Source organism: Aethina tumida, chromosome 7 (assembly GCF_024364675.1).
Source record: "Aethina tumida isolate Nest 87 chromosome 7, icAetTumi1.1, whole genome shotgun sequence".
Lineage (NCBI taxonomy): Eukaryota > Metazoa > Arthropoda > Insecta > Coleoptera > Nitidulidae > Aethina > Aethina tumida.
Genome location: NC_065441.1, coordinates 12673967 through 12691369, shown reverse-complemented (window position 1 = coordinate 12691369; position 17403 = coordinate 12673967). Strand labels below are relative to the sequence as shown.

The 17403-nt window shown below is 25.8% G+C and overlaps 1 protein-coding gene across 1 annotated transcript in view; it reads right to left on the bottom strand.

Annotated features, from left to right (window-relative positions):
- The window catches only part of LOC109605225 (uncharacterized), a 44936-nt gene that overhangs the window by 728 nt on the left and 26805 nt on the right, over nt 1-17403 (bottom strand). Inside the window, exon 3 of the mRNA XM_049969551.1 lies at nt 225-495. Coding sequence (XP_049825508.1) covers nt 226-495 — 270 coding nt within the window. The 3' untranslated portion in view covers nt 225. The remainder of the gene's footprint in view (nt 1-224; nt 496-17403) is intronic.

Genomic DNA, 17403 nt, shown 5'->3' with positions numbered 1-17403 from the left:
TTTCCTTTTGGCCGGTCAAGTTTCGAGAACCCAAAGAAAGCCATTGCTTGTATGTAGGATTTATTGTAGGAAAAACGCTTTTAAATTGGTAATTGATGCCCCGACTGAATACATCCTGACAATTTCTATTCACACGAATTTTCTACGGACAGTGAGTAATTGAACATGAATAACGCTAATTGTTCCATAATTGTGAGAAAACAGAGTTACTGTATCGATCTTACTTCAAATATTTGAACCGTTGGATGAACTGCTGGGCCGTCGAGCGGGCGGCGGAGGCGGCGCCGGCCTCAGACTTCTGGAGGAGGCAGACGTCGCCGTTGCGTAGTACTCGTCGGCGTCCGCCTCGTCGCCGGACGAGGGTGTCGGCGACGGCGACGGAGGTAGAAGGGCCCGATCCTCCTGGTCCTGCAGTATCTGTCTGAAATCCTGGATGGACTCGTTCAGCGACCACAGCTGCGTCAGCAGCGACAGATCCAGCTGCCTCAGGCTGAACTGCAAATGAAAATAATGATTTTAGAAATTGTATATTATTTAATTTTAGTTTAATATAAGGTTTTCACGTGTGCAAACTGCGTCACGTTGTCACACGTTGCACATATCCTTGGACTAGTGCTCCACTGGGTACGAACAGTACGGTACTATCGAAATTTAATATCACGTGGTTAATTAATTTGATGTGGGTGGGTTCGGTACCATAATTTCGTGCAATCATAAAAATTAGAAACATGCATTTAAAGTTAATGTTCTGGCAATTTTCAGTGGTATTTATTTATTTCGTAACGCCGTGTACGTAAAATGTGCAGCACATAAAGGTCATACGTCGGCACGGCTTGTTCTAAAACGTGCCCTTATTTAAATAGTCTGAATATGGAAACAGCATGTGGGTAACATAAATAAGATGATAAAGTAACTGTACTGTTACCATATAAATTTTCTTCGTCGGATGCTTTTGGAACGCCTGAAAAAGTACCATGTATAGAATTGGTTCAATTGCATTTACGTTATTCCATGTCTGTGGACAAACTTTGAAAAGATTAATGGCTCGATATGGAAATACGTCGGAGGACGCGCACGTGTTTCAAATATGACAAACAATACTTCTTAAATAAGTTTTAATTTCTAAGATTTTTTCTAAAGAACGAATAGAATACATATTTTTTATAAAACAACGGTGTCAAATTATTTCAGTTTTAATGTTCCTCTTCAATGCTGAAAGGAAAAGGTAATAAAGTATTTAAATAAAATCTACTAATTATAATAAAATTCTTAAAATTAAATACAAGAAAAAGGATACAACAAATAAAATACTAAAAAATGAATAAAATAAAAAACTAAAATGAGACTCGAAACTTGATTGAATTAAATTTATTCTTAATAAAAGTATATATATGTTTACAAATAAAAAATAAAATTAAATAAACAAATGTAATTTTTCCAGATTAATTGAAAATTAAATACAAGAAATTAATTGTAAAATCAATTTTTCAAAAAATTGTCTAAATTAAGAAAAAAAAAAAAGTTTTTTTTTTTAAATCAACTAAAGTGAACCAAATTTTAAAAAATAAAGAAATTAATGTTAACGTCTAAATCAAAAACTAAAACCTAAATTTTCAGGCCTTTTTTTATCAAATTTGTAATAAATTCTTTAGTTATAGTAAAACTAAAAGACAAATACAATAAGTTACACCAATTTTTATTAATTATTTACAATTACACATTTATTTTTTTTCATTTAATTATGTTTAACGTAAATTAAATATTTTAACAGAAATGGAAATGGATCAAAATCAAAAAAATCTCAAAATTAAATTAATTAATAAGTATAACATTGTTTTATAAATGAAAACAACTAATTAATATATGTTTAAGTAGTAGTAAAACTAAATTAGAAATAACATCTTTTAAATAAAAGAAAAATAACAATGTTTCTATTTGAATGAGAAAGATTTAAAAATATATATACAAATTTAGTGTTCCTGATAATGAATAGTACAAATTTTTGTAAACCAATAAAGTTGGTACTATTTTACTAATAAATAAAAATAATAAAAAATAATAAATAAAAAAACAGGAATTTAAATTAATTAATATAATATACATAAATTTTTACTAATTTTATAAAACAGAAAATACAAGTTTTGATTTGATAATGATAAAAATATAGGAATAATGAGACAATTATATTAAGTTTCCATTTAATTATTTTTAATGGATTTTTAATAATTAAATGTTTACTCTTTTAGTTTTTGTAAGAAACAATCCCTTTACTATCAGGTATTAATTTTTAATCATGGAATTTATGAGATAGATTTGAAAATATATAAACGAATTTAGTGTTTCTGATAATGAATTTTATTGGTTTACAAAAATTGGTACTATTTTTCTAAAAATTGAATAAATAAAAACAGGAACTAAATAAAAAACAGTAATTTAAATTAATTAAATTAATATACATAAATTTTTATTAATTTTATAAAACAGAAAAACCGAATTTTGATTTGATAATGATAAAAATATAGGAATAATGAGACAATTATATTAAGTTTCCATTTAATTATTTTTAATGAATGTTTAATAATTAAATGTTTACTCTTTTAGTTTTTGCAAGAAACAATCCCTTTACTATCAGGTTTCAATTTTTAATCGTGGAATTTATGAGATAGATTTGAAAATATATAAACAAATTTAGTGTTTCTGATAATGAATAGTACTAATTTTTGTAAACCAATAAAATTGGTACTATTTTTCTAAAAATTGAATAAATAAAAACAAGAACTAAATAAAAAACAGGAATTTAAATTAATTAATATAATATACATACACTTTTATTAATTTTATAAAACAGAAAAATCAAATTTTGATTTGATAATGATAAAAATATAGGAAATATGAGACAATTATATTAAGTTACCATTTAATTATTTTTAATGGATGTTTAATAATTAAATGTTTACTCTTTTAGTTTTTGCAAGAAACAATCCCTTTAGTATCAGGTATCAATTTTTAATCGTGGAATTTACGGTTGAAATTAATGACCCATGTCTGGTACGAAACTTTCAAGTACTTAGATTCACCGTGCATAAAAATGACTTATTTATAACTAATACCCGCGCACAGGTGCACTGATTCAATTAAAACAGCATGAATCATAGAAATTTAATTGCCGGAGACCACTTCCAAGCAATTAATACTATCACCGTGCATTTTAACATTACGTCCAATTTTCTCCGCTCCATTATACGAACGGCAGTACAAATTGCACTTGGTCGGATAATAAATTCGAAAATCCACGCTGAGAGTACCAAATAAACAACGCGGAGATTTACGTTCATTTGAATATACTATGCAGTTTCTACTCGATTTTACCGGAGCTCGTGAATTACCCGCAATAACCTGCGACACGAGAAATCTCGTTAATAATCTGCCCACATTTTATGGATGATCTTCCACACATCTATGCCGCCGTTAGTTGTTAATTTATATTTGGCGAACGGACAATGTACACCGTAATGTTTCTAGTCCAATCGAAACAATTCGAAAGGGTTTCTAAAACGAAACAATGGCATTCGAGGCACGATCCAGAACAGAAAGATTCTGCACCAATTTGAATTGAATCGAACCTTTGGTTAAACAACCTATCGGTCTATTTGACTGAAGGCGGTGAAAGTGCACCGACCAGAGACTCCACGTAATTTGACATTTAACCTGTTGCCTTGCCGTTACCACACCGCAATTGCATGTTTCAATTATTCCTTGTTGATCCTTTCGTACGCTGTTTTATTGTTGGATTTTTTGGATTTAGTAGAAAATGATAGTGTAGCCGTTAAAGAAAAAGATTTAAAATATACCCGAGAGCTTAATTATATCCAAACAAAGAAATTTACAAATTCTGAAATTCTTTACGTATTTTTCGAAAAACATTTTTTATTTTAGAATTTTAAAAAACTGTTCAGCAGTGATCACCTATCATGCTGTCCTGATATCTTATATCAATGCTTTGTTCTGATCCTAAATTAAGAGGAAAGTTCAGAAATTACATTTTTCGAGGACATAACATATTGACACAAAAAGTAGTAAATTCAACTCTCTTGTTTCCAGAAAAACTATAAACAATAAGCCATAATTAACCATCAATATGATGTATCCTTTTCAGTTAGTTTCTGTACAAAGTCATTATGTTTCGTATCAGATTACGGATTTGAAGGTGTCTTAAACAAACGTTTATTAATGTTTTAGAAAGACACCTCCAGAAAAATGGTGATAAGATATTTCAATGGAGGTTACTAAATATCTAAAGACTTCAGTATTTCAGCAAAAATAAGGAAAATCTATGAAAAGCAGTACCCTTCTGGAGTGACCAGTAGGAAACATGTTATCTATTACCTACGATCACGTACTTATCACGGTACAAAATTTTTTATGTTACTTTGTATCTAGTTTGAATAAAGTATAGGCTCTTTATAATCAAGAAAACATTGATTTTGATCTGTTTTACATTATTTTTCCACATTCTTTTACTTAGAATGAAAAAAATACAGTATTTACAGACAAATATCATCATACCATCTAAATAAAAAATTTCAACAAACTTTTCAATTATAAATTTGTGCCCACAATAAAGTTTCTCTTGAAAAAATATACATTCGCCTACCTAATATAAAGTTTGTGGTCGGAAGCTTATTTGTTATTTCACGGTAAAACAAAACAAAATTAAAGAAAGTTATTTTAAAATTATGATGGTAAGATCAAAAATTGCTTTCTAAAGCCGTTAAATTGTGCGAATTTCTTTTGCGTTCGAACAAAACAAACTGAAATTTGTTAAACAATTATTAAGCATGATATGACTTTCGCCATTTTGTAAACAAAATAAAAAAACTCAGAGTAAGAGTAATAATTAATATATCCGTGTAGATTTGTGCAGTTAAAAGTTGTGGGGTAAATGATCTGACAATAAAACTAAAAGAAGAAAGTTGCTAAAATATGTAAGTAATAATTAATGTTTAATATAATAATATTTAAAATTATTCTTAACAAAATAATTCAAAAATATTTTTAAATACATATGAAATTCATTAAAAATATCAATCTGGGAATTATCAGTGAGGTCTAAGAAAATTTTCTCTTTTTTGTTTAATTGTAAAACATTGTAATAAACAGATGTCGTAATTTTTAGAAATTTATTTTTATATACATCAATTAATAAAATTGTAATTATGCACGTTAATTTAAATGTGTTTTATTAAAATATTAACTTAATTATCTTTTTTATTGTAATAATATTTAATATCCTTCACAATTCATAATTTCTTTTTTATTTTTAATTACATGGAATATTTAATACATTAAATAAAAGAGAACATATTGAAATATATGAAATGAAAAATCGATAAAATAACTTTTAAACTCCTATTTTTTTATTTACACAGTTAAAAGTTTATGTTATTTGATGAAAATAATAAATTTTATAGTTTAAATTATCCTATTTAAATTTCTAATATAAAGTTTTAATAACGAAAATTACAATTTTAATTTGTTATTTGTAGTTTATTAATATAGTAAATTATTATTAAAATATTTTTAATTCTAATAACAAATAATCTAGAAACAAATCAATAAAGCGATAACCAAAATGTTAATCTTAATTTTAATAAAAATATCATATAAACTCAATTAATTAGTTAATTAATTAATTAATTATTAATTTTATTAGTTTTATATAATAATTTTGTAATCTACTCACAATAAATCATAAGTAAAAACATACGATAACAATTAAACTTAGTATTAATATATTAACCTTCATGCAAATCTTATATGACTTTTAAACTTGATCAGATGAACTGATCATGAAATAAGAAAGAGTGTGACCCTGACCCAGACCAAAACAATGTATCAAAGTAAATTATTCGATATCTGATATAAATGAGCAATTTCTAAGTATTTCGGTCAAATACACCCACCGAACGTCCGAATTGAATACAAATTTAATCTGCCATATGCGCATAGTGTTATCAGTTTGATTGAACTTAGTAAATATGTTACATGTTTAATTATATTTGTGTATGAAAACGGTTGTAATTAATTTAAAAGTAGTACGAAACGGTTTTTAGTTATTTGTAATTAATGTATGTACTTAAATCAATCCACCTTCAACTCTTTTCTAAACCTATTATCACAGATTGCTGTTATTATGTGTCTGCGTTTTATAATCGCTTGGAAAACGCATTTATTGTAAAGATATTTTTATTATTAAAATTATACACGGTTTACATCTGACGATCATATAAAATATAATTATAATCATGTGTGTTTTTAGTGCATTATAATGGCGATTTCATCCTGTATAAAATAATAAAATTCAATTTCACAATGTGTAACATTATTTTATCTGTTGCAGAACTACTGGTATTAAAATTGGTAATAATTTATAATAAAAATTCCGTTTTTATATATTGATATTAACAATAATTTATAATTTATTATATTATTCAATTAAGGTACGAATATTCATGTGATTCATTTAAGGTGTTCTGAAACTTCTCTAATGAATTTATCATCCTTGGAAATGTGAAAATATCAAATTGAATATTTAATGAACAGGATGATTTGTTGACCTCAGTTATAAGACTTAAAAAAAAATAGTACTAGTGAAAATTCATCAAAATTTATCATTCTGCAAGGGAAATATACTAGTAATAAAATAAGTGTTTGTTTTTTACCCTCAGATGAGGGTGTTGTTGAAAATTCAGCTGCCTAAAAGTGTGAAGAAATTGTCTAAACATTTCTTTATTAATGATGAATGTTGACTCGAGGAAATTCAATTTATTCTTCTGAGAAATACGAACGGTTACACTTCTTGTGAAGTAACATTTGAATGCAGATTAATAAGTAGATTGAAGTTGAAGGACATTTTGACCCCTAACATTAATTGAAAGATGATGAGGCAAGGGGACTAAATCACCTTGATACGTACAACACAATGAATGAAAATAAAAATCATACAAAACCCACAAATCTGCAATAAAAATTAGAGATTCCTAGTTAGAATTATAAAAATTTGTCAATGAACTGAACTAAATGAGAAATTTTAAACTGGGTTAAACTTTATTTTAAATAATAAGGAATTATAACAAATTAAATAAAATTACACGTACTACGTGTTCTAATTAAACGAAAATGAACCAAAAATTAATTAACTGAGTAAATGAAAAATATTTTTTATTGATCATAAATAAATCATAAGTAAAAGTGTTTCTGGACTGTGTCCATATTAAATGGGTCATACTATCTAAAATAACAAAATAATTTCAATATGTTACGTTAAAAAATGTATTGATGTCAATATTCAATTGGATTTGCTTCCATTGTACGAACTGGCATTGCTTGGTCATATTTCTCGTAAAACCGACATGAATCTTAAATTAACAACGTGATACTGGTAGTGTTAGCAATAGAGAAATTGGAGCAACAAACTTTTACGGTATGACAGACGGCCACAGCTCAAGGTCGTTGGAAAAAAATTGAAATCCGAATATTTGTAAAAAACCTTGTTATCGAATCAATTGTTGCAGAACGTGATTGGCGATGATGGTTTGGGTTATTGGTCAATTATTGTAATTGAAAAAATAGGACAAGTTTAGTTTATATGATTAAAATTTGATGGATGTGCAGGATGAATTAAAATTGTGGTAAGTTTTGATTTCATTAAATTAAAATGATTTTTATTTTACATATTTTGTATTTTATATTTCATATTTCATATTTCATATTTAATATTTCATATTTAATATTTCATATTTCATATTTCATATTTCATATTTCATATTTCATATTTCATATTTCATATTTCATATTTCATATTTCATATTTCATATTTCATATTTCATATTTCATATTTCATATTTCATATTTCATATTTCATATTTTATATTTTATATTTCATATTTCATGTTTCATGTTTATTTCATATTCATGTTTCATGTTCCATGTTCCATGTTCCATGTTCCATGTTTCATGTTTCATATTTCATATTTCATATTTCATATTTCATATTTCATGTTTCATGTTTCATATTTCATGTTTCATGTTTCATGTTTCATGTTTCACATTTCACATTTCATATTTCATATTTCATATTTCATATTTCATGTTTCATGTTTATTTCATATTCATGTTTCATGTTCCATGTTCCATGTTCCATGTTTCATGTTTCATATTTCATATTTCATATTTCATATTTCATATTTCATACTTCATACTTCATACTTCATACTTCATATTTCATATTTCATATTTCATATTTCATATTTCATATTTCATATTTCATATTTCATATTTCATATTTCATATTTCATATTTCATATTTCATATTTCATATTCATGTTCCATGTTCCATTTTCCATGTTTCATATTACATATTTCATATTTCATGTTTCATGTTTCATGTTTCATGTTTCATGTTTCATGTTTCATATTTCATATTTCATATTTCATATTTCATATTTCATATTTCATATTTCATATTTCATATTTCATATTTCATATTTCATATTTCATATTTCATATTTCATATTTCATATTTCATATTTCATATTTCATATTCATGTTCCATGTTCCATTTTCCATGTTTCATATTACATATTTCATATTTCATGTTTCATGTTTCATGTTTCATGTTTCATGTTTCATATTTCATATTTCATATTTCATATTTCATATTTCATATTTCATATTTCATATTTCATATTTCATATTTCATATTTCATATTTCATATTTCATATTTCATATTTCATATTTCATATTTCATATTTCATATTTCATATTTCATATTTCATATTTCATATTTCATATTTCATATTTCATATTTCATATTTCATATTTCATATTCATGTTCCATGTTCCATTTTCCATGTTTCATATTACATATTTCATATTTCATGTTTCATGTTTCATGTTTCATGTTTCATGTTTCATATTTCATATTTCATATTTCATATTTCATATTTCATATTTCATATTTCATATTTCATGTTTCATGTTTATTTCATATTCATGTTCCATGTTCCATATTTCATATTTTATATTTCATATTTCATATTTCATATTTCATATTTCATGTTTCATGTTTCATGTTTATTTCATATTTCATATTTCATATTTCATGTTTCATGTTTCATGTTTATTTCATATTTCATATTTCATATTTCATGTTTCATGTTTCATATTTCATATTTCATATTTCATATTTCATATTTCATATTTCATATTTCATATTTTATATTTTATAAACATAGAACATAAAGTAATTAAGGTAAAAAGGACATCACAGAAAAATATGTGGCAATCTGTTATAAACATGAGTGTTGACAAACCTATTTGTGGCATCGTTTACATTTTAACAAATTACAGTGAGAAATAAAAACAGAATCTGCTTAGATTTAAATCGCTGGCACACTTTTGCCCACAAAGTTTAAGGTTGATTATACGGATAAAGATCTTTTAATTGACAATTTAAACTATAGAAGTGCGTTATTATAGTAGTTTACTTTCTCCTGTTAATAACAACGGACTAACTAATTGCAAGGAATTGTACAAAAACAATGACAAACGTTTGCGTCATTAATTATTTTTTAAGCACACAATTATTACAACTGTAAAAAACCACCAATAACATTACGTTACATTTGCGTGAACACAAAATCTCGCACGCAAAATTCATATGTGATTATTACTTTCGCGTAATTCATGACATTTCGCAGACCGGCAACTAGTTATACATATTCATGCGGCATTTTTGCGCAAGTCGAAACGAATTGCTTCGACACGTTTTAAATTCCGTACTGACAACGTTCACAACAACTGAGTCATCTCTGTGTGAAATTTGCATTATGCTCCAAATAAAAAAACAAACACGCGGAGGCCTCATTTGCATTCTATACCCAAACACAAACGGGCCAGATGAATGGCTCATTATGATGCTGATAAATTGGAGTTTGAGTGACAAAAATATCGGTCCACTTTCGTTTTGAACGGATTTTATTGAAGAAATCAAACCTTACTATTATTTTTTGACTATTTTTTATTAAAGTTATCTTGAGAAAATAGATAAAATTATTTTAAAGATCTTAGAGAACAAGAATCACTCAAAAAAATTGGTTTTCCTGAACTTATTATTTCGATTAACCAAATTTAAATGATTAAATTAATTAAATCACGAATCACTTAAAATGTAAAACATATTTTTTGGGTCTCCAACTAATCTGAACTAGGTGATGATAAATAGGATTTGTTAATTAAATTTTATATCAAAATTATTTCTTAGTACTTGTAATTGCATGTAAAATTTTTAAAACTTTATTAAAATTAATTAATTTCTATTTTTTTAATAGATATTTGGTGTATAATTGTGGTTGTCAAAAATATCGGTCCACTTTCGTTTTGAACGGATTTTATTGAAGAAATCAAACCTTACTATTAATTTTTGACTATTTTTTATTAAAGTTATCATGAGAAAATAGATAAAATTATTTTAAAGATCTTAGAGAACAAGAATCACTCAAAAAAAATTGGTTTTCCTGAACTTATTATTTCGATTAACCAAATTTAAATGATTAAATTAATTAAATCACGAATCACTTAAAATGTCAAACATATTTTTTGGGTCTCCAACTAATCTGAACTAGGTGATGATAAATAGGATTTGTTAATTAAATTTTATATCAAAATTATTTCTTAGTACTTGTAATTGCATGTAAAATTTTTAAAACTTTATTAAAATTAATTAATTTCTATTTTTTTAATAGATATTTGGTGTATAATTGTGGTTGTCAGTTTTTCAATTAAATACGGTGCCTATCTATAAAAATAACTTATTCTAACATAAAATAAGTCATTAAAAGTAATTAACTCCCACTAGAATAATATTATTATACCACAATCTGTTTAATCTTCAATTAAAATTCAAAAAAGGAATAGGTTCGTCGTGGGAAATATAATTACATAGTAATTAACACATCTTAGCTAAAAATGTTCCAATCTTAAATCGTCAAATTGTATCTAATTTGGTAAAACCTCTTATTAACTCATAAATCAAAAAATACAATCTGAATCATCGTTTTTGTTATTTAAACTTTGTAAATTATTTATTGTTTCTAATTTATTACATAAATTATATAATGTTTGATTAATTTTTTCAATAGTCTCTATTTTTATATCTTAGAACACCATAGTAATACTTATTAATTATTCTATTATTAATCATTAATATTTTATTAAACATATTTTAAAAAATATAGTTATTTCATATTGGTAGCTATAACCCTCTTAGATTATTATTAGTGATGAGTAATGCACAATTATCATGCACATATAAAAAACTTAATAATTCGATTTGCAACGAAAAAAAAATCAAGTTATCAAAGTACACTACTTATCAAAAATAACATTTTAAAATTTATATAATAATTATATATATATATTGGTAAAGTTTTTATTTTAATACAAAAAAGTTAGTTATTTGTGTTTGATGAAAGAATTATTATTTTCATTTAAAAAAAAAACTGCGATTAAACCATTTCAGAATAGCTTTGTAGACATTTTCATACATAAGTTTTCTCACACAAAGCCTGGTGACGAAATAATAGTAATAAGTAATAAGGGTTACCATTGTAGGTGTTGTCTTTAAGATATTTAATTGGAAGAACCCTTAGAATTTAGATTGAAGTAATTATGTAAACACTATAAAGTAAATTGTAGGAGTTTCCGGCATTATCCTAATCAATCGATAATTGGTCTTAGAATTGTTGCCGACATATATAGAAATGACAAAAAGTTAAAACATTTGTTAAATTCCTGTAAAATCATAGCAATAAAAAAATTATCAAATATAAAATTTTATTTATAAAATGCTAGAAATGGTTATCAAAAAAATATTTTTATGTTACTCAGTACCTAGCTTGAATGGAGTATAGATATTGGTAGCTATACCCTCACAGATAATTACTTGAAATTGCCAATAAATATAACTATCTATTTATTAAATAAACATATAAAATTTTATTTATAAAATATTAAAAATTGTTATCAAAAAAAAAATACTTTTATGTTACTCAGTACCTTGTTTGAATGGAGTAAAGATATTGGTAGCTATACCCTCACAGATAATTACTGAAAACTGGTAATAAATATAATTATCTAATTGTTAAATAAACTGTTATAACAACATTTGAGTAATTATATCACCATGTGCTTATGAAATAATATCTTATTATAAAATATGTTTAGGTATTCTTTAAAATAAATAAATTTAAAGTTATTTAATATCTGTAACTATAATTCCTTTGGATAATAATTTTTCATAAACATCTGTTGAATAACAATAAAATAATAATAAATTACTAATAAGTGGGTACTCATTATTATGCTATTGTTAAATAATATATTTGCCTGTAAACACATTTAAAAAATAATCTATGTATTTTTATAATGATCGATAATAGAACATTATTCACGTGCATAATTATGTGGGTAATGTCATCATTATTTGCTTGTTGAATCTAACTATATCTAACAATTATTGATAACAAAAAAATTATAAAGTTATTTCATAACTATAGCAGTAATCCTTACGGATGATTACTGGATATGAGTAATACCCATCATTACACATTTGTTTAATAATTTTATATTACGAATTAATTATTCGAAATTATAAAAATTCCATCCACAATGCGTTAGTGTGTGGGAAAACGGATGTATTGACGGTGTTACCAGCAACTGTCAATTTTGTGGCGCGTCGAAAGGTTGCGGTGAACGCTATAGGCCTCTAAAAATATGTGGGGCGAAAGGTCTCCACCGGTCCCCGCAATTCACTTCGACTGAACGACTCTGTAACTGTATCTCGCCGTTCGCCTCTTCCTCTTCGTCGTCGATTCTGCGTCTCCGCCGTAATAACCCGCATCCGCGATACTCATTGTTGTTATTGTCGAATGCACTTATGAATATTGAGGTTAAGGTACCGAGGGTACCATTTCATCGAGTGCAAGCTCGAACGTTTTGTTTGCTTGCTAATTCGGTCGACGCTTGCCGAAGACACCTTTCGTTGTTTTCCATGAGGAAATATTTGCGAAGGTTACATATTCTGTTTTTTATCATTTTATTGACATCTTGATTGTAAGATAATTATTAATTACACAACGTACAATCTAAGTTGACCTTGTCTAAATTTGAACGTAATACTTACATAATATAGTTCAAATAGGGATATCATACAACAATTATTACCTATTAAAGGCAGTTACCATAAACTAACTAACTAACTAACTAACTAAATAGATTATGATTTTATTTCTAATAAAGATCTTAATGACATTATTAATTAATCCATTTGACATATATAGTGTGTAGTAGTAAGTAAACGTGAAAAAATTGTTTTATTTTCCGTTTGAGATAAGTTAGATATGCCCGCATTGGTAAAGTACTTTATAGATAAACAGGTAGTTAATAGTGTATTGTTTTCTATTATTACATTCAACAGCGCAAATTGCAAATTATTATACATCATAAAATTATTGTTTCACCTTCAATTTTATTAGTTATTGGAACTATAATAAGCTTCTAATAAAATATACAATGTATAGTACTTTAATTACCAAAAATATTTATTTATTGTATAAAGTAAAAAGAAATATATAAAATATGAAATATTTTTGTAGAAATGACAAATTATTAAATTCCTGGAAAATCACAACAATAAAAAAAATCAAATATATAAATTTAAAGAAATGGCAAAAGCTTAAAAATTGTTAAAATAACAATTAACTTACAACAGTGTAAAATGATGTTTATAAAAATGTTAAAAATTGTTTTTTTTTTCAAAAACTCTGTGTAATTAAGAAATTATTATTATTTTAGTTGTCTTTCATAAAAGGATATATATAAAATATGAAATATTTTTGTAGAAATGACAAATTATTAAATTCCTGGAAAATCACAACAATGAAAAAAAATATCAAATATATAAATTTAAAGAAATGATAAAAGCTTAAAAATTGTTAAAATAACAATTAACTTACAACAATGTAAAATGATGTTTATAAAAATGTTAAAAATTGTTTTTTTTTTCAAAATCTATGTAAAATATGAAATGAAATATGTAAAATATGAAATATTTTTGTAGAAATGAGAAATTATTAAATTCCTGGAAAATCACAACAATGAAAAAAAAATCAAATATATAAATTTAAAGAAATGGCAAAAGTTTAAAAATTGTTAAAATAACAATTAACTTACAACAATGTAAAATGATGTTTATAAAAATGTTAAAAATTGTTTTTTTTTTCAAAAACTCTGTGAAATTAAGAAATTATTATTATTTTAGTTGTCTTTCATAAAAGGAAATATGTAAAATATGAAATATTTTTGTAGAAATGACAAATTATTAAATTCCTGGAAAATCACAACAATAAAAAAAGTCAAATATATAAATTTAAAGAAATGGCAAAAGCTTAAAAATTGTTAAAATAACAATTAACTTACAACAATATAAAATGATGTTTATAAAAATGTTAAAAATTGTTTTTTTTTTCAAAAACTTTGAGTGTAATTGAGAAATTATTATTATTCTAGTTGTCATTCATAAAATAAATAATAACCTATTACGGATTTCAAGTTAATTAATATTAGTGGTAAAGTTTCTTTCGTTCCATTTAAACAAATAGTCATAAAATATATAATTGTCTTACGCCCATTAAAAAAACAATAAAGATTAAATTTTTTATAGCTTGTAATAACAAAATATTTATTTATGTTTATAAAATAATTTTTGTTAATAGCATTTCTTAATGCATTTTATTATTTCCATTTGGTTCGATTTTGTGATAGTAAAATTGTTATTTCATAATTAAATAAAACAATGAATAGTAAAATTCGTATAAGAAACTGATGGCAAATATTAAAGAAGTATTATATTCTTAACACTTAAGTTTTTCGTTGGCATAAAAATAATAATTTCACAAAAGAAACTTTTCATTGTGAAGTGTAATTTAATTATTTTTTTGTCGACAGTTTATGAAATTAAAATTCTTGTGAAATGTGAAGATTGCATTTTAGTTGATTAACACTGTTAATGTTTTGCATGTTTGTCATATAAACTATAAAAAATGCATATTTACACATTGAATGACCATGAACAACAGTAAAATAAGTTGTTTTAAATTCCACCGGTGGTCGATTAAGTTTTTATATATTGCTAACAGGTGGTTTTATTGTTTTCTGTTGCCTCATTGGTAATTAACGCCTTTTTCATAAATATAAATAAATAACAATATGAATATATAATATGTATCAAATTATTACTATCATATTCATACATAAATGTAAGTGTAACAAGGACAAGTGAAGAATGCGACGACACAATCGAAAAACAGTGACCGTGTCCGAGAAGTTGTTCACCCAATTGTTACAGTAGGAGGATGCTGTACGAACATCTCATCATTTTGTCATCAACAACGACTGTCATCCGAGTCATCCGAGTAGCGGACACGCGCCTTCGCAATGAAAGAATGCCATTCTCGTTCGTCGTTGCTAATCGTGAAGGTTTTCAAGCAAATTAGGCCGGAACGTTTGTCACTCTTCGCAAATCACGAATATTCAGTGTGCTGCTGAGACGTTAATTAATGTTGTTCTTTACAAGGCGGTACCGTTTTCTTGCAAATTAGAAAATAATGAGTGCAGATAAGTGTTTTTAAGTCACTTTGCGTGAACCGTTAAAAAACTTTAAGTTTGTATTTTTAAACTCCAGTTAATAAGTAATGAGCTGAATATTTTTGATTAAACTAATAAATTTCAGTTTATACTATTGAAAATTGAATTTACAAAATGTTTAGGATTTTTGTTATTTGAAATGTAACGATTCTGGTAAGTCGTCAATGCGAGACGGGAATATAGAAATTTAACTCGCGATGAATGTGCCCAAGTATTTGTTTTAGTGGAAGAAGTTTGGAGTTACTGCAGAATACCCGAAAGGTTTGGTGTATCCCGTACATCCCTTTCCAGTATGTTACATCGGTATATGGAGACTGGACTGGAAATCGTGTTACAACTCTTGCTCAAGATCGTTTTTAGACTTTTAACTTTGACTGTGACAAGAAGTTTACAGTCTTGAATATGTAATGAAACTATTCGACAACGACTTAGGGAAGATAATTTGCAACCACGTGTTCCTGATCGAGGATAAATTTTGCTAGAGACCACGTCAATTGAGTAGAAGCAGATTGGAAATGAATTCTGTTTACAGATGAATCTAGATTTTGTCTGAACACATGCCACAGATAAGTTCGTGTGTTTCGATGGCCAATTGAAAGATATGCTTAATGTAACTTCGTAAATACCACCTTATTTGGTGGATGCTTATGGTATGGGAAGGCGTTTCTTTAACAGCACGTACCGACTTGGTGGTGATAAATAATGAGAACCTTAATGTTGAACGTTACACTTTGGATATTCTGGAAGAACATGTCGTGCCATATGTCATTTTTTACTAATGTAGGATAATGGATGACCACATACAGTCCAAGTTGTTCAAAATTACGTTGACGTTGAGACATTTTTGGGAGACTTTTAAGGGACTATCCTAACCGTCCGAGATTGATTCAAATTTTTATTTTGTTTTGTTAATTTTTATTTATTTATTTTTGAAAAACAATATTTTTAATATTTTTTAAACAATTATAAATAAAAATCTATTTTTAAATAAATATTCGTTGTGTATATTATCATCAATTCAATCAATTATTATTGGTGTGGTGCGTTAATTTCTTGGAACACTTTAAATAAAATATTGAAATTAAATATTAGGAATTAGATTTGTAGAATATTTTTACTCAAATATAATTTTAACACAGAATAATGGATTTTTTTTTTCTATTTTGTTGACGTTTGGATAATTGATGGATCCTGATAATTTTAATTTAACTAATCGTTTTTTAAAAAAATCAACATGTATAAATATGGTACTTTTTATTAAACTAGGAAAACAATTTATTTAAATAAATACCTTAAATTTGATTGTATTTAGACTACTTCAGTAAAGAAATATATTATTTTTTTAAAGATAAGATACGGAAACTTGTTTTTGAACTTATTTATAATTATTTGAGTTTTAAAAAAATCGACAAATTTTTTTTTGGAAAGAAAAATTCTGTGAAAGTTACAGCTCTTAATATTAATATTAAGAGGTGCCGCATCGTAAATTTTAATTTCCCGTTTAAAAAACAGGGGAACGGTGTTCTCTTGGATTTTGAATTTTTTTAACTCTCGTTAGAGATAATATTTCAAAATGATCAAAACAGATTTTTATAGAAAATTTAACGCTCTACAAAAAATGTCTCTTACAGTTTTTT